At 49.0% G+C, this 27,328-nt stretch overlaps 1 protein-coding gene across 1 annotated transcript in view; it reads right to left on the bottom strand.

Moving 5' to 3' along the window:
- DNAH10 (dynein axonemal heavy chain 10) overlaps positions 1–27,328 on the bottom strand; it is a 144,042-nt gene that overhangs the window by 116,149 nt on the left and 565 nt on the right. Inside the window, exons 2-10 of the mRNA XM_040444042.1 lie at positions 24,528–24,599; positions 21,273–21,373; positions 20,070–20,178; positions 16,692–16,807; positions 13,087–13,297; positions 9,733–9,890; positions 8,761–8,991; positions 6,090–6,280; positions 4,152–4,350 (exon numbers count right to left, since the gene is read on the bottom strand). Of these exons, the coding sequence (XP_040299976.1) occupies positions 4,152–4,350; positions 6,090–6,280; positions 8,761–8,991; positions 9,733–9,890; positions 13,087–13,297; positions 16,692–16,807; positions 20,070–20,178; positions 21,273–21,373; positions 24,528–24,599 (1,388 nt within the window). The remainder of the gene's footprint in view (positions 1–4,151; positions 4,351–6,089; positions 6,281–8,760; positions 8,992–9,732; positions 9,891–13,086; positions 13,298–16,691; positions 16,808–20,069; positions 20,179–21,272; positions 21,374–24,527; positions 24,600–27,328) is intronic.

Genomic DNA, 27,328 nt, shown 5'->3' with positions numbered 1-27,328 from the left:
TGAAATTCTCAATAGAGGCAGAAAAAGCATTTGACAAAATACAGCATCAATTCTTGATAAAAACCCTCTAAAAAGTAGGGATAGAGGGAACATACCTCAACATCAGAAGGACCCACAGCTAATATCATCCTCAATGGGGAAAAACGGAGAGCTTTCTCCCTAAAGTCAGGAACATGACAGAAATGTCCGCTCGCACCACTGTTGTTCAACATAGCCCTGGAAGTCCTAGCCTCAGCAATCAGACAACAAAAAGAAATAAAAGGCATCCAAATCAACAAGAAAAAAAGTCAAACTTTCACTCTTCACAGAGGACGTGATACTCCACATAGAAAACCCAAAAGACTCCACCAGAGAATTTTCTAGATTCATTGATACGAGAATTTAGCAAAGTCACAGGATAAAAAATCAACATACAGAAGTTTGTTGCAGTTCTTCTTGTTTTTAATATTTATTTGTTTTGGGGAGAGCACAAGCAGGGAAGGGGCAGGGAGAGGGGGACAGAGGATCTGAAGTGGGCTTTGCACAGACAGGTTGATGACAGCAAGCCCAATGTGAGGCTTGAACTCACGAACCACGAGATCATGACCTGAGCCGAAGTCGGATGTTCAACCAACTGACTGAGTCACCCAGGTGCCCCTGTTACATTTCTATACACCAGTAATGAAGTAGCAGAAAAGAGAAATCAAAGAATCGGTCCCACTACAATCACACCAAAAACCATAACATACCTATGGATAAACCTAACCAAAGAAGTAAAAGATCTGTACTCTGAAAACTATAGAATACTTATAAAAGAAACTGAAGACGCAAAGAAATGGAAAAACATTCCATGCTCATGGATTGGAAGAACAATATTGTTAAAATGTCTATACTACCCAAAGCAATTTATACATTCAATGCCGTATAAATAACACCTGTCAAAATAACACCGGCATTTTTCACAGAACTGGAACTTGGAATTCTAAAATTTATATGAAACCAGAAAAGACCTCAAATAGCCAAAGTAATGTTGAAAAAGAGAAGCGAAGCTGGAGGCCTTACAATTCCGGACTTCTAGCTGTATTACAAAGCTGTAATCATCAGGACGGTATGGTACTGGCACAAAAACAGACACATAGATCAATGGAACAGAATAGAGAACCCAGAAATGGACCCACAACTATAGGGTGAACTAATTTTCAACAAAGCAGGAATGACTATCCAATGGAAAAAAGGCTCTTCAACAAATGGTGTTAGGAAAACTGGACAGCAACAGACAGAAGAACTGGACCGCTTTCTTACACCATACGCAAAAATAAATTCAAAATGGATGAAAGACCTCAGTGTGAGACAGGAAACCATCAAAATCCTAGAGGAGAACATCTCTTTGACCTTGGCCGTAGCAAGTTCTTACTAGACGCGTCTTCAGAGGCAAGGGAAACAAAAGCAAAAATGAACTACTGGGATTTCCTCAAGATAAAAAACTTCTGCACCATGAAGGAAACAATCGACAAAACTAAAAGGCAACTGACAGAATGGGAAAAGATATTTGCAAATGACATCTCTGATAAAGGGTTACTATCCAAAATCTATAAAGAACTTCTCAAACTCAACACCCAAAAGAACAGATAATCCAATGAAGAAATGGGCAGAAGACATGAACAGACACTTCTCCAAAGAAGACATCCAGATGACTGACAGACACGTGAAAAAATGCTCAACATCACTCATCATCAGGAAAATACAAGTCAAGACCACAATGAGATACCACCTCACACCTCTCAGAATGTCTAAAATGAACAACACAAGAAACAACAGGTATTGGCGAGGATGTAGAGAAAAGGGAACCCTTAGCACTTCTGGTGGGAGGGCAAACTGGTGCAGCCACACTGGGAAACAGTATGGAAGTTCCTCAAAAAGTTAAAAGTAGAACTATCCTACAGCCCAGCAATTGTACTACTAGGTATTTATCCAAAGGATAAAAAAAAGAAAATACTGATTTAAAAGGGGACAATGTTTATGGCAGTGCTATCAACGGTAGCCAAATTATGGAAAGAGCCCAGATGTCTTTCGACTGATGAATGGATAAAGAAGAGGTGATATTTTATATATGCAATGGGATATCATCCAGCCATCAAAAGAATGAAATCTTGCCATTTGCAGGGATACAGATGGAACTGGAGAGTATTCTACTTAGTGAAGTAAGTCGGAGAAAGACAAATACCACGATTTCACACATACATAGAATTTAAGAAACAAAACAAAACAAAGGATCATGGGGGGAAAGAAAGAAAGGAAAACCAAGAAACAGACTCTTAGCTCCAGAGAACACGCCAATGGCTACCAGAGGGGAGGGTGTGGGGAGGTGAGTGAACCAGGTGATGGGGACGAAGGAGGGCATTTGTTGCGATGAGCGCAGGGCGTGGTATGGAAGTATTGAGTCTCTATATCATACGCCTGAAACTGATATCGCACTGTATGTTAAGTAACTGGAATTCAAATTTTAAAAACTTAAAAAAATTTCTGAATTAAAAAAATTAAAAGAAGTGGGAGAAAACCAACCAAGTCAGCTGTGTGCCGCGCTGTCGCATCGTTCTGGCAATGACGTACATCTGCACATTCGAGTGACAAAGTACAAATCACGTCTTTTCAGTGATTCCGCATTCGAGTCAAATGGCCTTGTATCTGCCCTTTAAGCGAACACTGCGCAATGTAAATATGAATGGTAAAACTCATGGAATAATTTAAATATTAATTTGAGAGAGAGACAGAAAGTGCTAGCAGGGGAGGGGCAGAGAGAGGGAGAGGGAGAGAATCCCAAGCAGGCTCCACCCTGTCAGTGCAGAGCCCAAGTGCACTGGGGCTGGAACTCGCAAATGTGAGATCGGGACCTGAGCTGAAATTAAGAGTCAGATGCTCGGGGCGTCTGGGTGGCTCAGTCGGTTAAACTTCCAACTTCCACTCAGGTCACGATCTCAGCTCATGGGTTCGAGCCCTACATAGGGCTCTCCACTGTCAGTGTGGAGCCCACTTCGGATTCTCTGTCTCCCTCTCTCTCTGCCCCTCTCCTGCTTGCACTCTCTCTCTCTCTCTCTCTCTCAAAAATAAACATTAAAAAAAAAAAAAAGAGCCACCCAGGTGCCCCAAATCATGGAATAATTTAAATGTTCAATTTCCCTTCACCTTCTTTACTTTGCCACAGTCGTGGGCAAACAAAAAAATAAAGCCTGCCGAGGTAAGAGATGTCAGAAGAAAGGGAAAAGCTTTAGATTTTAATGCTTTTAATAGCATTTTTTCCTACTTTTTTTTTTTTTTTTTAATTATTTTTGGGACAGAGAGAGACAGAGCATGAACAGGGGAGGGGCAGAGAGAGAGGGAGACACAGAATCGGAAACAGGCTCCAGGCTCCGAGCCATCAGCCCAGAGCCTGACGCGGGGCTTGAACTCACGGACCGCGAGATCGTGACCTGGCTGAAGTCGGACGCTTAACCGACTGCGCCACCCAGGCGCCCCTTTCCTACTTTTTGAACAAGGGGTCCCACATCTGTTGCACTGGGCACGGCAGGTGACGTAGCCGGCCCTGGTAGCAAGCACGGGTGCCTGGCACAAGTGAGCGCTCCATAAATACTAAGAATGAACGGACGGATGGACCTTCGTGAGACAAAGAACAGTGGATAATTCATCCAACCAGCCACTAGACCCTTTGACCGTTTATTCAAAAGAGAGAGGGACCAGATAAACAAGGAGTCCCTGAAGGATGGGTAGCAGCCGAAACAACGGGCAGGATGATGTGGCGTCAGGAGAGAATAAGTCTTGGACTAGCTTTGAGAAGTTCCGACATTTAACGGAAAGACAGGAGGGGGAGGATTCTGCAAAAGCTACGAGGCAGGCGTGGCCGGAGGCCAAAGGACAGCTGAGAGCGGGGTGAGGGAGGTCGGTCACAGGAGACAAGGAGAAGTGCGAGCGGTCTGGCCCGCTTTGGTACCTTCCGGTACATTCTGCGTGGTCTCTCAAGGGTTTCCCTCCCTCCCCCGCCAGCCCCTGTCCGACTCCTGGTTTCCGCTGGATACGGACAGCGTGCCATCAAAAAGCCAAACCGCTCTCCGTCCAGCCACGTCCGAACCCCAGCCACCTTTCGGGGCATCGGAGAACACCCGCTCCAGCCTCCCCACCTGCAGGATGTCGCAGAGATCCTGGCAGATGGCAGCCATGTAATCCGTTCTCTCAAACAGCCGCTTTCGATCAAACTCCCACCGAGCTTCTCTCCCCGAAGCCTCGATCTTGGCCCTGGTGTCGAAATAGGCCTTTTTCCACGTGTGCAGGGTGTTCCTAGCCTCCGAGGTTTTGTGCTGGGCGCTGGCTCGATTTTCTCTGTGGAGCAAAGAGAAGCAGCGAGGGGGGGGGGGGGGGGGGAGGGGAGGCTGAGCCTCGGTGGCGGTCCGAGCCGCACAGCCCAAGGGGAGCAGGTTTCCGAGGGGAGCGCCGTCCCCGAGGAGCAGGGCCTCCCCATCCCACAGCCCCCTGCACCGGCCTACGAGGGTGCGACCCCCTTGCAGATCCGTAGGCCACCCCTGGGGCTGAACAGCACCCGGCCGGCCGCCCACCCAACCGGCAGAGCTGCGGCTCCCCTGGGGACCTCTCTGTTCCAGCCGGAAGGGGACCGGTAGCCTGGGCTGGGCCACAAGTCAACAGTGCAGGCTGCAGCACCACAGGGAAATGACAAAGCCAAGATTGTTGTGCCTCTTTCACCTGCAGAGGTTTTTTTTGTTTTGTTTTGTTTTTAGGAACGTGAACATCTGCACCTCCTTCATTGATTCCAGAGGCCCTCCGGCCTTAGGGGCCCTGGGACTTGGTGTCTCCCAGGATAACTAAGGAAGACAATCCTGATTAAAATAACCTACGTGTCCACACGACGGGCTATTAGTTGGCCCTAAAGGGGAATGAGGCCCTGATACCGGCTCCCACACGGGTGAACCTTGAAACCATGGTGCTGATACCCAAGGGACACAGGAATGCTGACGCAGAGGGGCACTTGTACCCCAACGCTTATAGCAGCACTTTCAACAATGGCCAAATGATGGAAAGAGCCTAAATGTCCGTCAACTGACGAATGGATAAAGAAATTGTGGTTTACATACACAATGGAGTACTACGTGGCAATGAGAAACAATGAAATCTGGCCATTTGTAGCAACGTGGATGGAACTGGAGAGTGTGATGCTAAGTGAAATAAGCCATACGGAGAAAGACAGATACCATATGTTTTCACTCTTACGTAGATCCTGAGAAACTTAACAGAAGACCATGGGGGAGGGGAAGGGGAAAAAAAAGTTAGAGAAGGAGAGAGCCAAAGCAGAAGAGACTCTTAAAAACGGAGAGTAAACTGAGGGTTGATGGGGGGTGGGAGGGAGGGGACGGTGGGTGAGGGGTATTGAGGAGGGCATCTTTTGGGATGAGCACTGGGTGTTGTATGGAAACCAATTTGACAATAAATTTCATATTTAAAAAAAGAAAAAGAAAAAAACCATGGTGCTGAGCAGAAGGAGTCTGTCGTAAAAGCCACCACGTGTATGACTCCATTTGTACGAATGTTCAGAAAAGGCAAATCGAGAGAGACAGAAAGTAGATCTGTGGTTGCCCAAGGCGAGGTGGGCTGGGGAGGCTGGATGTGACAGCTAAAGGGTTTGGGGTTTCTTTTTGGATTAGAGAAAACATTCCACAATCGATTATGGCCACAGATACACAACTCCAAATACACGAAGAGCCGTTGGCTTGTACATTCTGGTGAATCGTACGGTGTGTGCATCATGTTTCAATAAAGCTGTTTAAGGGGCACCCAGGTGGCTCAGTAGGTTAAGCATCTGACTCTCGATTTCAGCTCAGGTCATGATCTCAAGGTTCGCGAGTTCAAGCCCCGAGCTGGGCTCTGTGCTTACGGCATAGAGCCGGTTTAGGATTCTCATTCATTCTCTCTCTCTCTCTTTCTCTCTCTCTCTCTCCTCTCCCCGCCTCCCCACTCACATTCTCTTTCTCTCTCAAAATAAATAAATAAACTTTAAAAAAAAAAGCTGTTTAAGATCTTTGGAAAAACATAGCATCGCTACTTCTCACTTGAACAAAGTCCTCAGGTTGACCACTCTGCAGACTCTTTCGGCGATTTCCCAGGCAATCCGCTCCATGAGCGGAATCATCCTTTCATCTTTATTGTAGTGTCGGGAGATGATCCACACCATCCTCAGGGCACTCATCATGGATGGGATGGTCTCCAGGACGACGTGAAAGCTAGATCCGTGCGTGATGTTCTAATCGGAGAGAGCAAACAACCTTAGCCTTGGGGTCCGAGTAGTTTGATAAAGCGGCGCGTGCGCGGGAAGTTTCACTCTTCCTAATTCAATAAGTGTATTTAGTGCGGGAGGAAGCATTTCACCACCGAAAGGAGTCTGAAATAGGTCTGTGCACACTGACACGGAAAGACAGATAAGATTTACAATTAAAGTAAATAAAGCCATTTGAAGCAGTGTATAAAGTAGGAGTGTGTATATACATAAATAGATACGTAGAGAGCGAGAAAAGTAAATATAGAGAAAAAGAATATATACATGTATAGCTATTGAGTACACACACACACACACACACCCAGTACATATTCCATGTGGCAGATTGTATTTTCCAAACGCAGCCACAACATCTTGACTGTGTCCCCCTCGCCATTAAGAGACCGAGTCATCTCCACCCCCTCGAGTCTGCACAGGCTGTTACTTCTTTAGTCAGTAGAATATGGCGGCCGTAATGTTGCTTCTGGTCTCTTGGTAGCCAGCCACCATGTAAACAGTATGACCATCCAGGGGACTGGGTGGCTCAGTCACATAAGCATCAGATCACTTACTTCAGTTCAAGTCACGATCTCGCAGTTGTGAGACTGAGCTCCGAGTCAGGCTCCACACCGAGCGTGGAGCCTGCTTGGGATTCTCTCTCTCTCTCTCTCTCTCTCTCTCTCTCTCTCTCTCTCTCTCAAAATAAAGAGGCATTAGGGGCGCCTGGGTGGCTCAGTCGGTTAAGCGTCTGACTTTGGCTCAGTTCATGATCTCACGGTTCCTGAGTTCGAGCCCTGCATCAGGCTCTCTGCTGCCAGTCCCCCCTCTCTCTGCCCTGCCCCTGCTGATTCTCTCCTTCTCCCTCTCTCCCTCGCTCTCTCAAAAATAAATAAACTCTTTAAAAATTTTTTTAAAAAGCAAGCATGGCCACCCTATTACCCTGAAGCCACCAGGCTTTGAGACATCCAAACCACGTAGAGAAATACTAGGGACTTAGATACCACATGTACAAAAAAGGCCCAGGAGCACCCAGACGCCAGATGTGTGGGCAAAGAAGCCACGTGGAAGGGGTCCCGCAGCCCAGCCACCCCAACTGTTGTACATGAGCCAAGAGGAACCGCCCAGCTAAGCTTTCCCCAAACTCCTGACCCACAAAATGGGAAGACAAAGAACACAATTGTCATTAAGAAAATGAAAACGTTGGGGCGCCTGGGTGGCGCAGTCGGTTAAGCGTCCGACTTCAGCCAGGTCACGATCTCGCGGTCCGTGAGTTCGAGCCCCGCGTCAGGCTCTGGGCTGATGGCTCGGAGCCTGGAGCCTGTTTCCGATTCTGTGTCTCCCTCTCTCTCTGCCCCTCCCCCGTTCATGCTCTGTCTCTCTCTGTCCCAAAAATAAATAAACGTTAAAAAAAAAAAAATTAAAAAAGAAAATGAAAACACACACAGATTGGAATATTGCTAAGCATGTATCTGATAAGGAACTTGTATTCAAAAATGTTTAACTCATAAATCAATAAGGAGGCAAATTAAAAATGGGGAAAAGATTACAGCAGATGTTTCACCAAAGATACGCAAACGGCCTAAGAAGCAGAGTGAAAGGTGTTCAACCTCATCAGTCACTAGGGAATGTAAACCAAAGTCGTGGTGAGACAGCACAAAAGATGTACGATGCCACGTGTATAAAATACCAAGAACGGACAAGTTCATAGACAGAAAGTGGGAGAGAGATTACCAGAGGGGCAGGGAGGAGGGAATCGGTGCTCAAGGGGTCCAAGTTTATGTCGGGGATGATGAAAATGGCTTGCTTATGGATAATGAGGATGGGCACCCAGCACCGTGTACGTTTTTTTTTTTAATGTTTATTTATTTTTGAGAGACAGAGAAAGCATGTGAGCAGAGAAGGGCAGAGACAGGGAGACACAGAATCTGAAGCAGGCTCTAGGCCCTGAGCTGTCAGCACAGAGCCCGACACGGAGCTCGAACTCACAAACCATGAGATGACCTGAGCTGAAGTCGGACACTTAACTGACTGAGCCACGCAGGCGCCCCTCGTGTATGTACTTAATGCCACTGAACTATATACTTGCAAGTAGTTAAAATAATGAATGTTATATGTTTGTGACCACAATTTTTTAAGTGCTGAATTAAACAAGGAAACTAGTGGTGCCTGGGTGGCTCAGTCGGTTGAGCGTCCAACTTCGGCTCAGGTCATGATCTCACGGTTCGTGGGTTCGAGCCCCGCATCAGGCTCTGTGCTGACGCCTGCTCAGAGCCCGGAGCCTGCTTCACACTCTGTGTCTCCTTCTCTCTCTGCCCCTCCCCCGCTCACGCTTTGTCTCACTCTATTTCTCAAAAATAAATACACGTAAATTTAAAAAAATTTTTTTAAATAAACAAACAAGGAAACTAAATCCGCGTGAGAGCTAATTTACAGACCCGACTTTCCAAAGCGCAGCACGCCCGGCCTACCTTGAAATGACGTTCCACAGTGGACAGAAACCGCACGTTGTCTGAGGCCTCCATGTGGAGCTTGAATAATTCAGTTAAGACTGGCTGCAGGTTGGCCACAAGCATAGAATCTGATTCCTTGATCACATCCAAGACCTTCCTGACTATTGGAAGCTTTGTTTGCTCATGGAGTGCACTTAGGGTTGCATTTCTTTCCCGCCAGAATTCAATTTCGGCCAGAGGACCGTTACCCTGCAAGGTGACGCGAACACACAAACTGTCATCGCTCGTGCAGAAGGCACACTTGTGGTGGTTTCTACAGAAGCCCTCCCTCTCTTCCCAGCTGCTCCAAACGGGAACCGAGCCCTGCACTTGACCTCAGATGGTCCAGTCAGAGTGAATGTCAGGACTCTGGCTAAGAAAGCCAAGCCGCTCTCTTTCTCTGGAGAACTGATGGTGCAATGTACCATGCCACGAAGGAAACCAGCCTGAGGAGGAAGCCTCCAGACGAGCATCCTGACACACAGTATGACCTCTGTCAGCCCACAGGGTAATGTGGCTGCACGCTAACAGCAGAAAGCCCAGGAACGATGGTGTGGGGATTTTGAACTTTTTATTAAATTTTTTTTAATGTTTCTTTATTTCTGAGACAGAGACAGAGCATGAGTGAGGGAGGGGCAGGGAGAGAGGGAGACCCAGAATCCGAAGCGGGCTCCAGGCTCTGAGCTGTCGGCACAGAGCCCGACGCGGGGCTCGAACTCACAAACCGTGAGATCGTGACCTGAGCCGAAGTTGGACGCTCAACCGACTGAGCCACCCGGGCGCCCCTTTTTTTTGTTTGTTTTTTTAATTTATTTTTTTGCTTTGAACTTTCAAGGAGGCGACAAAAGAGTAAGAAAAGAGGCTGGGTCAGACAGATCCCCAGACTCCTGGCTCTTCCTCCGGTGGCCACGTGAATGGTCAGGGAATCTTCAAAAGTGCGGCCTGAGTTACCTGAGGGGTCTTCTTCAGCTGGCCCTCCACAGCTGCGGATATCAGATTCAGCCAGTTTATCACACACTGCTCTAAGGTTTCAACGGCTTCCGGGTCAGCTGCCAGGTCAGACACCTCTCTGTCCACACTGATGCTTGGCGTTTCCAACTTAATCTCCCCTGGTAGGATAACAATGGTCAGTTAGCCACCAGCTCGGAGGAGATGATTACAGACAGTAACGTTCAAGTGAGTCAGATGGCTCTTCTCTCCAGACATCAGTACAGTGAGATCCGATTCGTCCCCTCTACCCCCCACCCCATCCTAATCCGTCTAGACTTTCATTCTCTTCCATCAGAATGTAACTAAGCATTATAGATAATTTTAACAGTGTTAAGCTTGGTCAGAATGATCTAGTTATTTAAGATGTTGCTGAATTTACAACCTAGTAACTTCAATTTAAAAATTAAGGGGTGCCTGGCTGGCTCCGTTAGAAGAGCGTGTGACTCTTGATCTCGGGGTCGGGAGCTTGAGCCCTGCCTTGGGTGTAGAGATTACTTAAAAAAATAAAATCTTCAGGGGCGCCTGGATGGCATCTGACATCAGCTCAGGTCATGATCTCGCGGTTTGTGGGTTCGAGTCCTGCGTCGGGCTCCGTGCTGACAGCTCAGAGCCTGGAGCTTGCTTCACATTCTGTGTCTCCCTCTCTCTCTGCCCCTCCCCCATATGTGCTCTGTCTCTCACTCTCACTCTCTCTCACGCTTGAAAATATATAAACATTAAAAAAATTTAGGAAAAAATAAAATCTTAAAAAAATATAAATAATAATAAAAAAAATTAAACTAACAACCAGATATTTGAGAAAACCTCCAGCAGGGAATAGGCCCAGATAAATCAGAAACAATGACCTCAGAAGAGATTAAGACAATGTAAAGGAGAATTTGTTTTTAATCCCAATTATCAGTCTCAGAGATGTAAGGCAATATGGCACCCACGAAACAAGAACAGAAGGCTTTGGAAAAGGGATAATCACAGAATAAGAGGTCTTAAAAATTAAAAATATGATAGCTCAGAGGCACCTGGGTGGCTGAGTCAGTTAAGCACCTGACTCTTTTTCGGGTGGTGGGGTAGGAGGGAGAGCGCAAGCCGGGGAGGGGTAGAGAGAGGGGGACAGAGGATCTGAAGCGGGCTTTGTGCTGACAGCAGTGAGCCCGACGCGGGGCTCGAACTCACGAACCGTGAGATCATGACCTGAGCCGAAATCAGACGCTCAACCAACTGAGCCATCCTGGTGCCCCTAAGCATCTGACTCTTGATCTCAGCTCAGGTCTTGATCTTACGGTCATAAGATGAAGCCCCTCCCTGGGCTTACAAAAAAATGTGATAGCTGATGTGAAAAAGTTGAGTCAAAGGTTGGGGAAGATAAAAGTTGAGGAACTCTTCAGAAAAGCTGAATATAAAGACAAAGAGGTGGGAAAGACAAGAGAAAAGATGAGCAACAGAATCAGCAGCGTCCCCCAATGTTAGCAGGAAAGAACAGAGACGAATAGTGGAAGAAATTACCAAAAGGAGTTTTCAGACTACAAAACTAGGTCTTCAGGCTGAAAATATTCACACAGCGCTCAGCAAAACGAATGGAGAAAGGACCACACAAAAAGGTCCATCATCCCAGCATTTTAAGGCATGAAGATAAAGACACACTCCTAAAAGTTCACATCAAGGGGAGAGGAAAAAGAAAGAAAGAAAGAAGAAAGAAAAGAAGACGAAAGAAAAAGAAAAATCCAATTTCTCATAAGGAACGCTGGATACTACAGAACAATGAAGAAAACTGTATTTGAAATTCTGTGCCAGGGCGCCTGGGTGACTCAGTCGGTTGAGCGTCCGACTTCGGCTCAGCTCATGATCTCACAGTTCGTGGTTCAAGCCCCGCATCGGGCTCTGTGCTGACAGTTCGGAGCCTGGAGCCTGCTTCCGATTCTGTGTCTCCCTCTCTCTCTGCCCCTCCCTCGCTTGCACTCGGTCTCGATCTCTCTCAAAAATAAATAAACATTAAAAAAGAAATTTAAACCAAAAGTCTGGGGGCTCCTGAGTAGCTCAAGCGGTTGAGCATCCAACTCTTGATTTCAGCTCAGGTCACGATCTCATGGTTCATGGGACTGAGCCCCACGCGTGGGCTCCATGCCGACAGTGTGGAGCCTACTTGGGATTCTCTCTCTCCCCTCTCTCTGCCCCTCCTCTGCTCACTTGCTCACAGTGAGTGAGTGAGTGAATGAATGAATGGAGTGAATGAATGAATGAAAAACACATGTCCATAGCGTGTTATCAAAAGTTTGGCTCTCAGGGCGCCTGGGTGGCTCAGTCGGTTAAACGTCTGACTTCGGCTCGGATCATGACCTCGCAGTTTCTGAGTTCGAGCCCCACACTGGGCTCTCTGCTGTCAGTACAGAGCCTGCTTTGGATCCTCCGCTCCCCTTTCTCTCTGTCCCTCCACCGCTTGTGCTCGCTCGCTCTCTCTCTCAAAAATAAATAAGTGTTAAAAAAAAAATTGGATCTCTGCGGGTGTTTCTAGTCTTAGAGAAAACTGCTACTAAGTGGGGTGTGTCAAATTTTACTTTTGGGGCGGGGGTGGGATTTCTCTTCCTCAAAAGCAATGCCATCTCGCAGACCGTAAAAGCCCTTGCCGAGAAATCGCCTGTCGGCTTTCACAGGATAGGGCTCTCCAAAGCGTCACCCCAAATGGGACTCACCTTCCCCACTACGCCAGCCTCTCGACCTTGCTGTTCTCCATGACACACATGCTCCCAGGCTCTGGGACTCTCACCATGCCATCCTCCCCCACGTCGTGAGGTACAGGCCCGCAGTAGCTGCTGCAGCCCCACCACGTGTGGGGCCCTGGGCTTGGACACTAACTAAGCCAGGACCAGCCATCCACCCTTCCTCGTTCACGGAAACCCCATTCTTTCAAACTCCGTTCTCTCATTCAGCCCTCTCTCCCTGCCCGAAATGCCCTTGCTCCCCAACGCCACCTACTAACGCTCTGCTGTCCATTCAGAGGAGGTCAAATGCCACCTCCTTCAGGAAGTCTCCTGTGATTTCCTCCTGCTTCCGCCACAAGGTCTCCCTCCTCCAAACCCTAAAAGTCCTAATAGCTTTCCCAAGCTCTCATCTGCCACAGTTCCTTGTGCACCAGACGATAAGACCCTTGAGGACAAGGATTCGTTGTTTCTCTGTGCATCTTCCTTCCAGCTCGGGGTCGCTCAGATGGTGGGCGGAGAAAAAAGAATGATTACAAATGAAAACAAGACTCCTGGACTCTTACGTCGCCTTCCTAAAGGACATTCCCACGCGTAACGAAACAGAAGAAAACATGAAGCTTACCTTCCAGTTGCTGCATTGTCCTTTGAATATTATTTGCAAATTTCTGGACGTTCATTAAAAATTCATCCCGTATTAACTGCATGCTGTGATACGTTTCCCCGGGCACACTAGGGAGCCCCGCTTCATACTCGGAAGAGTCCGAGATTTTCTCGGACGCAAATCCCGTGGCCGCATCCTTGTGCTGATTGAAGGACAGAGCTGGCATGAAAACCTGAAACGTCAAGTTTATGAGACGAATCAATGTCATGTCCAATAACTCATGCACTTCCGCGGCCCCCGGCTTCGAATGTTCTGTGAGAGGCGGCACAGATAATGGCAACAAAGTGGAGAGAACTCGAGCCCAGAGCACAGACCTAAAGACAGAGAAATGTTGTTTGACCTAACACGACCCCAGGAGGAGAACATGACCCAAGCGCGAGGTGACTGTCCAGATCAGCATACTGTATTTCTTTAGGTCACCGGCCACACAAACAGCTGAAGAGTCGTCAGCTCAGGGCCAAGCTAGTTCATGTGGAGGTTAAAATAGGGAGGGGGATGGGACGCCTGGGTGGCTCAGCTGGTTGAGGATCGGACTTCAGCTCAGGTCATGATCTCACTGTTGGTGAGTTCGAGTCCCGCTTCGGGTGAACATGAGCCCCACTATTCTCTCTCTCTCTCTCTCTGCCCCTTGTGGGATTCTCTCTCTCTCTCCCTGTCTCTCTGCCCCTTGCTCACTTGTGCCCTCCCTCATCCATTTAAATGCCTGTGGGTCAGTTGGATGGTTGGTTGGTTGAGTTTGGGTTTGGGCTTGTAGCTTTGCCTTTTCTTCTTAAACTTTGGTCCATCGTTGAGGACGATGTACATGCACTTCCGATTTACTGAAGAACCCAGGATGTTTGACCTGCGGATTCCCAGTCTGGGTTCTGCTGACTGCACACTCCCAGTGACACACACTGTGTCCCCGTGCGCTCCGTATCTCCCACTGTGTCCAGACACTCCGTCAGAATCCCTCTACCAAGACTAACAGCAATGCTCAGGAGACAATGTCTGGTTTTCTCTCCTTTCGGATGGTAGCGTCCGCTTGTTCGATGAAAAGATCCACGAACCTCTGGGAGCCACACAACCGAAATAGTCTCATCCTAACACTTCTTTATTTTATAGCTGAAATGCTTTTATAAAGAGACGCTTCTCTCATCTACTACTTAATTACCCAGTGCATTTCACGTAGAAGAGGCAGAATAAACACCTGGACCCTTTATTTGCCCAATTTTCAAAATGGTAAACGGGTGCCGTGTCACCCTGCCCCTAGCGCTCCCCCTCCCCCCATCCCCTCCTCCGGCGGCCTCTCCCTTGGTTGCTTCTATCCAGCCCCTTGGCCTCGCACCATCGCCACACTCTGGCTGGCACGTGGATAAAGTAACGTAGGGGTGAGGGCAGCGGCCGGGGTCTATCAGGAGCCAAGTGCAATGGTCTTGGTAAAAAATGCTATTGAGGTGTTCCTGGCCACCCGGCCTAAAACTTCAAAACCCTTACCTTTACCACCTGCCAGTATTTCTTACCCCCTTCCCAACCTCGTCTTTCTTAACTCCCATCACTATTGAGCACGCTACCTTTCACCTTTGAACAACGCAAGGGTGAGGATGCCAACGCCCCCTCCGTGCAGTTGAAAATCCACGTATTGGGGCGCCTGGGTGGCTCAGTCGGTTAAGCGTCCGACTTCAGCTCAGGTCACGATCTCGCGGTCCGTGAGTTCAAGCCCTGCGTCGGACTCTGGGCTGATGGCTCAGAGCCTGGAGCCTGCTTCCGATTCTGTGTCTCCCTCTCTCTCTCTGCCCCTCCCCTGTTCATGCTCTGTCTCTGTCTCAAAAATAAATAAAACGTTAAAAAAAATTTTTTTTTAATAAAAATAAAAATAAAAAAAAGAAAATCCACGTATGACGTTTGACTCTCTAAATCTTAACTAAGAGCAGCCTGTTGACGGAAGCCTTGCCGATAACATCACCTGTCGATTAATACTTATCAGTATGTTCCATGTGTTATATACGGTATGCTTAACAATAAAGCAAGCTAGAAGAGGGGCGCCTGGGTGGCTGAGTCGGTTGAGCTTCCGACTTCAACTCAGGTCATGATCTCACGGTCCGTGAGTTCAAGCCCCGCGTCGGGCTCTGTGCTGACGGCTCGGAGCCTGAGCCTGCTTCTGATTCTGTGTCTCCCTCTCTCTCTGCCCCTCCCCCGCTCATGCCCCGTCTCTGTCTCTGTCTCTGTCTCTCTCTCTCTCTGTCCAAAATAAATAAATGTTAAAAAATTTTAAAGCTCGAGGAAAAACTGTTATTGAGAAGGAAAATACATTTACAACACTATACCGTATTTATTGGAAAAAATCCACATAGAAGTGGACCCGTGTGGTTCAAATCATGCTGTTCAAGACTCAACCGAACAGATTCTCTCACAGATCCTGTTTAATGTAAGCCTTCCTGACTAGAACGAGCACTCCGAGAGGCAGATCTTGGCCGAGTTGTTCGCTCAGTGGAATACGGTAGGTGCTCAATAAATATTTTCCAGAGGAATGCCCTGAGTTCTCCCTGAGCCCCTCACACCTCAGCTCAAATGTCCAGAGAGTTCTTGGCTTTCCCTCCAGATTGGTTTCTATCCTCACCCATCTCCCTAGTGACCCGCCCGGCTGCTCATCCCCAACCGAACCCTAGGGAGTCCCTCGTGACTCTCCATTTTCCAAAACCTCCATACCCAAGTCACCAGCAAGCCCCATTGGCCCTCTCCCCAGCAAAACAGATTCTTGACACGGCCTGCCTCCCACTCCCTCCCCTGATTGAACTCCAGTCTAGACAACCATCCCCCTCCACAGACACTTCCACAGACTCCAACTGGTCCACTCTTGCCTTCGGCCCTCACCCTCGCTCCCACAGTACGATTTCCACACAACAGCCAGAGGAACGATGCCAACCAGATCATGTTAGTCCCCTGCTGAAAACCTACCCTCCTTTCCAACTTTCCTCACTACTCTCTAGCTGCACAGGCCCTCCCTCTGTTCCTGGACCAGCCTATGTCTGCTCCTGCCTCAGGACCTTTGCACAAGCTATCTTCCCTGCCCAGGACGCTCTTTCCCCCCCAGATCTTCACAGGTCTGACCCCTTCACCTGATTCAGCCCTCAATTCAATGCCATGCCCTCAAAGGGGCCTTTCCTGACCACCTCAACCCCACCCTATCACACTTCCCTAATGACACTTCCGTAACAACTTGTCATTAGAATAGCCTGCTCGTGAGATTCTTTTTTTATTGTTTGCCTATCAGACATCCCCTCCTCAGTGAGGCCATCCCTTACCACCACTCCCTGCACACACACACAGTCCATTTCTATCACATTACTAGGGTTCATTTCACTCATGCCACTTGTCAATGTCTGATATTTTCCAGTTTATGAATCTGTGTTTCGTGTCCTTCCCCAGAATAAGCTCCTGGAGCACAGAGACCTAGTCCGTGCTCCTCGCCGCTCTGCCACCAGGGCCCACGGAGGCACCGGCTGGATATTCATTACTTGCGGAGTAAATGAATCAAATGGGCTTAGTCTTACAAAATGCTGAGGTCCCTTCCCTTTCTCCACAGTTACCTGACATATGATATTCTTCAGAAGATGAAGCACGTTAGCGTTGATAATTCCATACTCCAGGGTCTCGGGCATGATCTCCATGGCTTCCTTCATGTTGGTAGCTTCAGAGATCATCTCTGTGTGGGAACAGATTCAGAGGGTGAGACGCGTGGGGAAGTGGCAGGCAGTGAACCTTCCAAGTGTATCTGGACCTTCCAAGGAATCTGCTCCTTCTTCCCGAGGAGCTACCAACGAATGTTCCAGGCACAGGCTCAACATGATGCTAATGTCTGTGCAAACGACTCCCTCAGCCGCTGACACATCAAAAGAAACCCTACACATTGTGGTTCACAGAGCTGCACAGACTGGAGGATCTGGCTGGAGTTGTCTGAAGTCAGACAAGAATAGAAACAGTAGCATTTTCTGGAAATATTTGCTGGGTTCCTTGCTCTCCCTGGGTCCCCACTCCCAGCGATGCCTCCCCAGTTCATCACCAGAGTCCTTTTTGAGTCATGGGTATTTATTTAATGTTCATTTACTTTTTGAGAGACAGAGAGAAAGCAAGCTGGGGAGGGGCAGAGAGAGAGGGAGACACAGAATCCGAAGCAGGCTCCAGGCTCTGAGCTGTCAGCACAGAGCCCCACGTGGGGCTCGAACTCATGAACCATGAGATCATGACCTGAGCTGAAGTCGGATGCTCAGCCGACTGAGACACCCAGGCGCCCGAGTCATGGGTATTTTTTTCTTATTTTTTTTTAATTTTCTTAATGTTTACTTATTTTTGAGAGAGAGAGAGAGAGAGAGAGAGAGAGAGAGCGCGCGAGAGCGAGCGCGCACTGGGGAAGAGGCAGAAGGAAGGAGGCACAGACTCCAAAGCAGGCTCCAGGCTCTGAGCTGCCAGCACAGAACCTGATGCGGGGCTCGAATTCACAAGCCTTGAGGTCATGACCTGAGCCGAAGTCGGACGCTTAACCGACTGAGCCACCCAGGCGCCCCAGAGTCACAGGTATTTTTAAAGACAGATTTGGTAACAGCCTATTCTCCAACCGCGTTTTATTTTACATGTCTTTACTCCACCTGCACGGTACACATTTTGAAGGTCACTTGGGCCCATCCCTCAATCTAACCGGGAAACACCGCAGATACACCAACCAAGGCAGTTACCTCACTGGCTTTGGTCCCACAGCTGTGTAGACATTCTCTCCTTAATACGCTTCTTTACAGCAAACTCTTCTTTACTTATGTAAATTTATTTTAAGGGGAAAGAACCTAAGAACCCAGAGCAGAGGAGAAAGAGAGGCTGATCTCGACAGAAGAGAAACGGCGAGACACAAAGACGACGAGAAGGCCCAGTGATGAAATCCGAGGAGACGCGGCTGCTGCCCGGCTGGCGGCCTGTGCGCCGTGGCAGGTGCTGTCCTGGAGGAGAGCACTGAGCAGGGATGAGGGGGCACGAGCCTCTACAAGCTGTCTTCCCTACTTCTGGTTCCCGCCTACGTGGGCAGAGTCACCCGGCAGGGAGGCCCCGACCCAAAACGCCATCAAAGTTCAGAAGAGAGAAAAAGAACGCAACATAATGCTTGTTCTAGGATTTACGGGGAGTCGTGAAAACGTAGCTACGTATGCGCAGCCTGGGGGGACGTGCAGGCAGGAAGCGTGGGCAGTCAGCCCGAATCGAATGAGGCAAGAGGAGGAGCCAGGGGTCAGAAGAGACACGAGAGTGACAACCACTGGGGGGACGGGGGTGTCACCAGAAGCACCCAGGTGGCACCCAGGATGGACGAGGGCAGCAGGAATGCACAGAGGGAACATCCCGCCCGGAAGTCACCCTGCGGGATGAACGTGGCCTCCAAGCGGCCCCTCGGCTTTAAATCACACAGCCCACGTGGACAAAGCCCCAAAGCTCTTCTTCTAACTCAGGGCCACAACAGTTTGCATCTCCCTTTAATTGTTACAAAAGAACTAAGAATGTATTTATACAGTCAACTCTCATTTGTGGGAGTTCTGCTCTGTGAGGTCACCTCCAACGAGGAATTAGCGCATACTGAACCACTGCTCCTACAGGACATATGAGGTCAGGTTTCTGCAGCCTCTGGTCACATTTTTTTAAGGTGACTTACTTATTTTGAGAGAGAGAAAAATGCAAGTGGGGGAGGGGAAGAGAGAGAGGGAGAGAGAGAGAGGATCCTAAGCAGGCTCTGCACTGTCAGCACAGAGCCTGATGCGGGGCTCGAACTCATGAACTGTGAGATCATGACCTGAAACAAAGTTGGACACTTAACCGACTGAGCCACCCAGGTGCCCCTCTGGTCATGTTTCTTTCCTCCCTCCCTCTCTTCCTCACCCCTTCCCTTTCTTTCTTCTTTCTTCCTTTCTTTCTTGAAAGATTGAGAGAGAGAGAGAGAGAGAGAGAGAGCCCATGCAATTGCGGGAGAGAGACAATGACAAGCAGGCACAGGGCTTGATCCCAGGACCCCAGGATCATGACCTGAGCCGAAATCAAGAGTCAGACACTCAACCGACCGAAACACCCAGGCACTCCTCCGGTCACATCTTTATCAGCCTTCAACACGTAACCTTGCTTTATGTGCGTTTCTGTGTAAAGATACCTTATTTAGGGGTACCTGGCTGGCTCAGTCGGTTAAGCGTCCAACTCTTGGTTTCAGCCCAGATCATGATTTTGTGGTTCATGAGTCCAAGCCCTGCATCAGGCTCCGTGCTGACGGTGCAGAGCCTGCTTGGGATTCTCTCTCTCTGCCCCTCCTCTGCTCATGTTCTCTCCCTCCCTCCCTCTCTCTCTCTCTCTTCCCCCCCCTCAAAATAAATGAATAAACTTAAAAAAGAAACACCTTATTCAACATACGCTGTTGATTCACTAGCATGGACCTCAGCTGACACTTTAACTGACAGCTGATCGAAGTGTACCTAATACACCTGTGTCGTCTGGGGCCCCGTCACAGCCTTCTTGCACTCAGGAATATGGTGCTTCACTACTACGCTTGAGGCCATTTTAAACAGTGAAATCGCCAACAAGAAGCACAAAAGAATGTGAAAACCGTGGCACCAAAGAGATCACAGTAAGAACAGTTGTTTACAAAAGTTAAAACGTTGTCACCGCGTTCGCCCTCAGCTGGGAACAGGCACACGGGGGGACTCAGAAGTTTCCCCATCCTGTGCCTGGCCCCGAATGACCTCAAAGCGACTGCAGGTACTGATTTGGGGGTTACGAAAAAAATGCGAGTAGGTGAATTTGCAGATATGGAATCCGTGAATACTGAGGATCGATCGTACTAAAAAAAAAAAGAGTTGTATTCTCAAGAAAGCGTAAAAATAAAGAATCTCACAGAGACACCCCCACGTGCATACACACCCACACTCACACACACACTAGAACTATACCTTTTGTATTTCGGAGAAAATACACCACATTCTGGTCCAGGAACTCCTCAGGAACGGGAGTACAAAGCACATGGAGATATGTCTTTTCCACGATGTGCTTAACGGTTCTCTGGAACATGGGGAACCAAACATCAACGGGCTGAGATACATCTGCTCACCCAGAAAACCTAACGTTCGAGTGCCCCGAGCACTCCTCTCAGTGCGTTCTGGTCCCCCCGGCCGACACGGGGGGACCGCGCACCATGAAGGACCCAGGCTTGAACACTCAGTCTGACTCTGCTGTTAATTGGCCAGCGCAGCCACACGGGAATAAACCGACCCGGGAAATGTCCAGACTGAGCCCTTTCCTAGCTTGTAAATTGCAACAAGCCGGCTTCCATTTGGTTTGGGGGGTAGGGTATATTCATGGAGCAGTTAGTCATTTCACTTAGCACAGGCCGGGCTAAATGCTCACATCCCAGCTTTTAAGCTCCACCTCTGGGATTTGGGAAAAGGTTAACTCGGCCGCAGGCCTGGGTTGTCCAAACTCTGCAGATCCCAAAGGTTTTCAGGCTGGCCCTTTGCCGGTTCCCAGGTGATAACCTCTGTTCTTGGAATGTCCCACCTGATGGACACCTGGGGTACAAAGATAGTTTAGACTTTGTCTACACCTGGGGTACAAAGATAGTTTAGACTAGCAACGTGATTGGTGGTGAATGCCTGGTTTTGTTGGCCTGGGGCCCTGGACACACTACATCGGTCTGACTTCCCGCGACCTAGAGACTGACCCTTCATGCCCACGTGACAGACCCCCCGCCCTCCATTGAAACACTGGACGCCAAGGCTTGAGTGAGCTTCCCTGACCAGCAAAACTTCCCGTGTGCTCTCCTACGTGCTGGGAGCAGCAGCACCCCCACGCCACCCTGAAGGAGGCTCGGGTCCCTTCTCTCCCGGACTCTGCTCCACGTACCTTTCTCTTTGTTGATTCTACGCGGCCTCCTCTCACTGAAATAAACTATAGCCTTGAGTATAAACGTTTTTCTGGGTCCTGGGAGTCATTCTAGCGAACCATCCAACCTGAGGGTAGTTGTGGGGACTCCCAACACAGGATTCTATCGTCTCCGTTCCAAATATGTTCCTCGCATGAACTGTCACTTACCCAGACCCATCACAGGGTATGGCATTCCCGTTACCCCAGCAAGGAGGGGAAGGAGCCACGCCTACCTTGACGGGCAGGTCTTCTAAACTCTCTTTGTCGACTTCTTCATCCCCGATGCCTAATACAAGCTGATCTGCGGAATCGTTTCTCAGTTGCAAATTCTTGGCTGCAAAATATCGTTCAGGGTGCAAAATGAAATAATCAGAATAGATTTCCTACCATCGAGGCCAGACCTGCATCTTGTACGGCAGCATTATTTCGTTCAATAGTCATGGTATCTAAAAGCTCCGTGTACATTTTGGACAAACGAATCGCAGCCTCGACGTACGTTATAACGACGAAAGCCGTTTGTATTTTTGCTGGGTGGGTTCTCGGTCGGAAATTTCACGTGTATGCATGTGTGTCTGTGCATGTTCCAGCGACAGTGTCCAGTGAGTGATTTCTCTGAGGTTTTCACTTAAAGGGGAGTTTTATTATTAGGATGAGAATTATAGCTAACATACTAGCACATACTCTATCTTCACTCTGAAACTCGAAACTTGTGGGGGATGAAAAGAAAGGTAATCTAAGTAAAACGAATGTATCTCTCTCAAGTCTGTTATCAGTGTGGATCTGGAACCCTCAGAACCCGTCACAGCCCTGAGAGTTTCTGAGAAACCCAGTAATTACAGGGAAGGGAGAGCTTTTCCCAAACGGTTTGGCTCTTGCTGCAAAAGGCACCGTGAGGAGCCATCGTGGCTTTCGAATCAAATCAACGTGTGGGGTCTACTGGTCTACTATTGATGTTCTCATCTGTAAAATGGGAATGATAACAGCTACTGGTCAGACTCGAGGATCCGATTATGGTGAGGTTAAGTGCCCGGCACACCCACCAGCAGAGGAAATGGTATAAAGCCAGCAGCACCAACGGGATTAGAGCACCAGTAACAGCCTGTAGCCAAAAACGCGCTAACAAATGCACCAAATAAATGCAGTGCCACTGAGCTGTATACCTAGAAGTGGTTAAAATGGTAAGTTTTGGGGCTCAATGAGTTAAGCATCTGACTCTTGATCTCAGCTCTGGTCATGATCTCACAGTTCGTGAGACCAAGCCCCGCTGTCAGCACAGAGCCTGCTTGGGATTCTCGGTCTCCCTCTCTCTCTCTGCACCTCTCCCCCCCGGTGGTACGTGCCCCCCCCCCCGCCGTCTCTTCTTCCTTCTTTCTCTCAAAATAAATAAATTTGAAAAATAAACAAAAATTTTTAAATGGTTTTATGTATATTTTACCACAAAAAGAAAAAATACATTTAATTATTGATTTGGAAGTAATATTAATTTGCTTTGTTGAAAAGACCTCCCTGGCCTTTGTGTCCAAGCGGCGTCCTTCCACAGATGTCCTTCCTGTTCAGAGACTGACTGGTGCTGAAATGGATGTGTCTCTCGACAAGATTAGAGCCCCGCAGTAAATAGGGCTGGCTGTGGCCCTCATAGCCACCGTCTGTCTTGTCAAAATCCAACTTAGTCCTCCCTGAGGACTCATGGTATTTTCTAACCCTGTAATCCTCTCCCCTCAATCTGTACTACGGAAGGAATGACATTTTGCCTAAAATGAATGCATCTGGAGGGGCGCCTGGGTGGCTCGGTCGGTTGAGCATCCGACTTTGGCTCAGGTCATGATCTCACGGTTCGTGGGTTCAAGCCCCGCGTTGGGCTCTGTGCTGACAGCTCAGAGCCTGGAGCCTGTTTCAGATTCTGTGTCTCCCTCTCTCTCTGCCCTCCCCCCCGCCCCCCGCTCATGCTCTGTGTCTCTCTGTCAAAAATAAATAAACATTAAAAAAATTTTTTTAAAGGTTAAAAATTTTAATAGAACTATCCTACGATCCGGCAATGGCACTACTGGGTATTTATCCAAAAAAGACAAAGACGCTAATATAAAGGGATACATGCATCCCTAGGTTTATGGCAGCAGTATTTATAATAGCCAAGATACGGAAGCAGCCCAAGTGTCCATCTGTAGATGAATGGATAAAGAAGATGTGGTGTATATATAGATACAATGGATGACTCGGCCATAAGAAAAAATGAAATCTGGCCACTTGCAACGACATGGGTGAAACTAGAGGGTACCCTGCTAAGGGAAATAAGTCAGTCAGAGAAATACAAATACTATAGGATTTCACTCATCTGTGGAATTTAAGAAACATAACAGATGAACAAAAGGAAAAGAGAGAGAAACCAAGAAACAGACTCTTAACTACACAGAACACACTGATGGTTATGGGAGTGGAGGAGGGGGAGGGGGAGATGGGTGAACTAAGTGAGAGGTATGGAAGGCTGATCATCACCATATTATACACCTGAAACTAAGATAACACTGGACGTTAACTCTACTGACATTAAAATTTGAAAAACTTCATAAAATTTAATAAGATACATGCAGCTGCCCAGAAAAAGGACAAAATAAATCGTTTCAGGAATGAGGACAAGTAGAAAACTGAATTAGATAAACGGTAGAAATACACTAGGAATAAAATGAAACCACTCAACAACTACAAAGACACGAAAAAAAATTTTTTTAATGTAAAAAAGGAAAGGAAAAAAGAGCCACCCGCAGGAGAACCCAGCCTTAGCATGAATCTAAAGCCATCGCATCACTACAGGAAAAGCGGAGCCTGCAGAGAATCAGGCGTCTCGCACGTTCAGGTGTGTTTCCAGCAACTTCTCCAGCTCACACATTTCTATCAGCAGTAAAATCCTCCACTACTGCCTCGGACTGGCCAGGAGAAACGGGGCGTGTGGTTTGCACGAGGGGAAGGAAGCCTGGGCTACACAACAGAGCGCACAGGTGTTGAGCTGTCACGGACGCCGCTTGCACAGGGACGAGGCGCCGGGGGACATGTACTATACCGGGTGGAATTCACAAGGTGACTGTATTCGGAAACAGGGTCTTTGCAGATATAAAAGAGGAGGTCCTACTGAAGAGGGCAGACCCTGGATCCCGTGACTGTCGCCTTTACCAGGGAAAGGACAGGAGGATTCAGACCCACAGAGGCAGAGCGGGGAGGGAAGCGGTCGCAAGGCAAGCGAGGCCCAGGCCAGAGGGGTCAGGCAGGTGCTCCCCGGAGCCGTGGGAGGGGCGGCCCTGCTCACAGTTGCGAGCTCGGCCCCAGAGCTCGGGGAGGCCGCCCCCCTGCAGCTGCCGGCCCCCCCAGTCTGTGGTCGCTGGCTGCGGGCCCCCCGGGGCACGGGTAATGCGCCCCGAACGGCCAGCACCCACCTCTGTCCCCCATACCGGGCCCCAGCCTCCCTCCTCGCGGGGAGCCGCCCCCACGCGACTCACCCTCCAACTCCGCTGGCTGAGCCTCCGCCTCTTCCTCTTCGCCTTCCTCCTCCGCCTCGGGCTTCTCGCCGTCTTGACCGCCGCCAGCACGGAGGAAAAAAGTAGTAACACGTGTCTGCCCCACCACACCAGACACCTGATGCCCTGCTCCCCCACCCCACCGAGCGCCGCGGGGAAATGGCCTGCACCTGCGACAGTCCCGGGGAAGCGGTGGGGGGAAAGGTCACCGCGAGGACGCGGGAGCCCCTCCCCGCCTCCTGCCCTTGGGTGGGGCTCGGCCGGTGCAGGGACCGCCAGCGGCCCCTCCACGAACCCGAAGACGCTGGCGGGCGTGGGGGGAGGGGAGGCAGGCACCTGATCCTCTCGCGTTAAAACCGGGCCTCGGGCGCGAGTTCCCCGGGCTCGTTACACCTGCCACCTGCCGGTCTGGAGCCTTCTGCCTCCCTGCTCGTCTCCCCCTGTCCTCCTGGACCAGCGCCAATTTATGAACCAACACAGTCGTACAGAAATGTTCCGGTTAGCAGAGACAGCTTCAAGTGGCCCGAAAGGAAACCCTGTGCAGACTCCCCAGGAGATGAAGGACGCAGCATGGTCAAGCGGTTCCACCGGTTCATCTCAGTGATCAACAAGCATAAAAAAGAGGCTCAACCCTGGGGCGCCTGGGTGGCTCAGCAGGTTGAGCCTCCGACTTTGGCGCGGGTCTTGATTTCGCAGTTCCTGGGACGGAGCCAGGCATCGGGCTCTGCGCCCACAGCTTGCAGCCTGCTGGGCGCTGGGTCTCCCTCTCTCTCTCTCTCGGCCCCTCCCCCACTCGGGCTCTCTGTCCCTCAAAAATAAACATTTTAAAAATACTAGCAAAATAAAAATTTTAAGTTAATCCTCAAAAAAGCCTTCACTTCTAAAAAAAAAAAAGAGAGAGAGAGGCTCAACTCCACTAAATATTATTAAACACGTAGTATAGACTAAGCAAGCGCATCCCTCTTTCGTCTATGGGATTGGCAAACGTTAAAAAGACCGACAGTATCGGATGTCGGCAAGGCTGTTGGCTGACAGGCACCTCACCACCGTTGGGTGTGGACTGGCAGGGCCTTTCTGGAGAGCAGTTTGGGCAGCCGGTGTAGACGCACACACCCAGGAAACCAGCCATTGTGCTTTTGTGAACCCGTCGCAAAGAATTACACAAAGTGTGCAGAGATGGGTGGGCACTGTTGCCTTGTTTGTGAAATAAAATACTATAGAAGGGTAAATGGTCTTTAATTAGGGAATGGGTAAGCGCGGTACATCAATGTGCTTAAAACCTGTAAAGTTAGGGGGCGCCTGGGTGGCTCAGTCGGTTGGGCGGCCGACTTCGGCTCAGGTCATGATCTCATGGTCCGTGGGTTCGAGCCCCGCGTCGGGCTCTGTGCTGACAGCTTGGAGCCTGGAGCCTGTTTCAGATTCTGTGTCTCCCTCTCTCTGACCCTCCCCCGTTCATGCTCTGTCTCTCTCTGTCTCAAAAATAAATAAACGTTAAAAAAAAATTAAAAAAAAAACCTGTAAAGTTAGGTAGATCTATCAGTATTGACATGAAAAATTCTCAAGATATGTTTGAGGGAGAGACAAGTCACAACTTAATATACATGGTATGATTGACTTTAGAAACTCTAGACATCTATATTAGAAACTCTAGACATCTATATATTAACATTATAGAAAGATATAGATGATGGATAGGTAGATGATAGATTGATTCAGGGCAAGATCTGGCAGGATACACACCTGACTACCTACTAGGAATGGCAGTAGGACTTCAGGGTTAGTGAAGGGTTGCTTTTGCATGTTTTACTGTACGTAATTCTATGTCATGTGAGTTTTTTTGTTTTCATGTTTATTTATTTTTGAGAGAGAGAGAGAGAGAGAGAGAGAGACAGAGCACGAGGAGGGGAGGGGCAGAGAGTGAGGGAGACACAGAATCGGAAGCGGGCTCCAGGCTCCGAGCTGTCAGCACAGAGCCCGACGCGGGGCTCGAACCCACCAACCATGAGACCAACCTGAGCCAAAGTCGGACCCTTAACCAACTGAGCCACCCAGGCGCCCCTGTCATGTGAATTTTTAAGGGAATGCCCTCCAGTACTACCTGTGTCATTTTTTTTTAATTTAAGTGAGTCATCCCATGATATATATACAGCCTGGTTCCATTTTGTTATTTCAAGAAATACGCATTTAACTATTAGAAGAGCGTCTTGGGCTAGCTGGCCACCACCCTCCTTCCTATCACCACCCTCACCAGCATCTAGTTGTCTGCGTTCATATAATTTTCGGCTGGGAGCAGAGAGAAGACTTGACCGGGGGCAGGGACAGAAATAGAAAAGTGGGATGAAGAGGCATGCCCTGGTCCCCCTCCAGGGCCTTTGGATGACGAGGGCCCCACAAAGGATCCAATAAAGCTGCCCAAGGGTCTTAATAGGCAGAGAGTGAGTGACCATGTGAGACACGGAGCTGGGGAGGAGGCCTCTCCCCCCGCCTCTGCCCAGAACCCGACACCATTCTGGTGCCTCCAGTCTCGGCAGCTTTGAGTCTCCAAGGAACAGCATGCTCAGCAGAGGATATACTGGCATTCTCATGATGCGGTGACGGTGGAGAAGAGCCAGAAGAGGAGGGAAAGAAGGGGGAAGCAAGTCCAGAAACAGGTCACAGTCCAAGGGAGATTTCCAAGCACTCTTCCGGGGGTCCAGGAATTAACCAGGAGACCCTTTTAAGTGAGGCTGAGCTCTGCTTCCACATAGAACGGGGACATCCAGCCGGGGGGGGGGGGGGGGGGG

The sequence above is a fragment of the Herpailurus yagouaroundi genome, unplaced genomic scaffold (genome assembly GCF_014898765.1).
Source record: "Herpailurus yagouaroundi ecotype Mexico unplaced genomic scaffold, PumYag 191, whole genome shotgun sequence".
NCBI classification, from domain to species: domain Eukaryota; kingdom Metazoa; phylum Chordata; class Mammalia; order Carnivora; family Felidae; genus Herpailurus; species Herpailurus yagouaroundi.
Note: the sequence above shows the minus strand (reverse complement) of the source record. Positions and strands in the feature narration are given on the sequence as shown.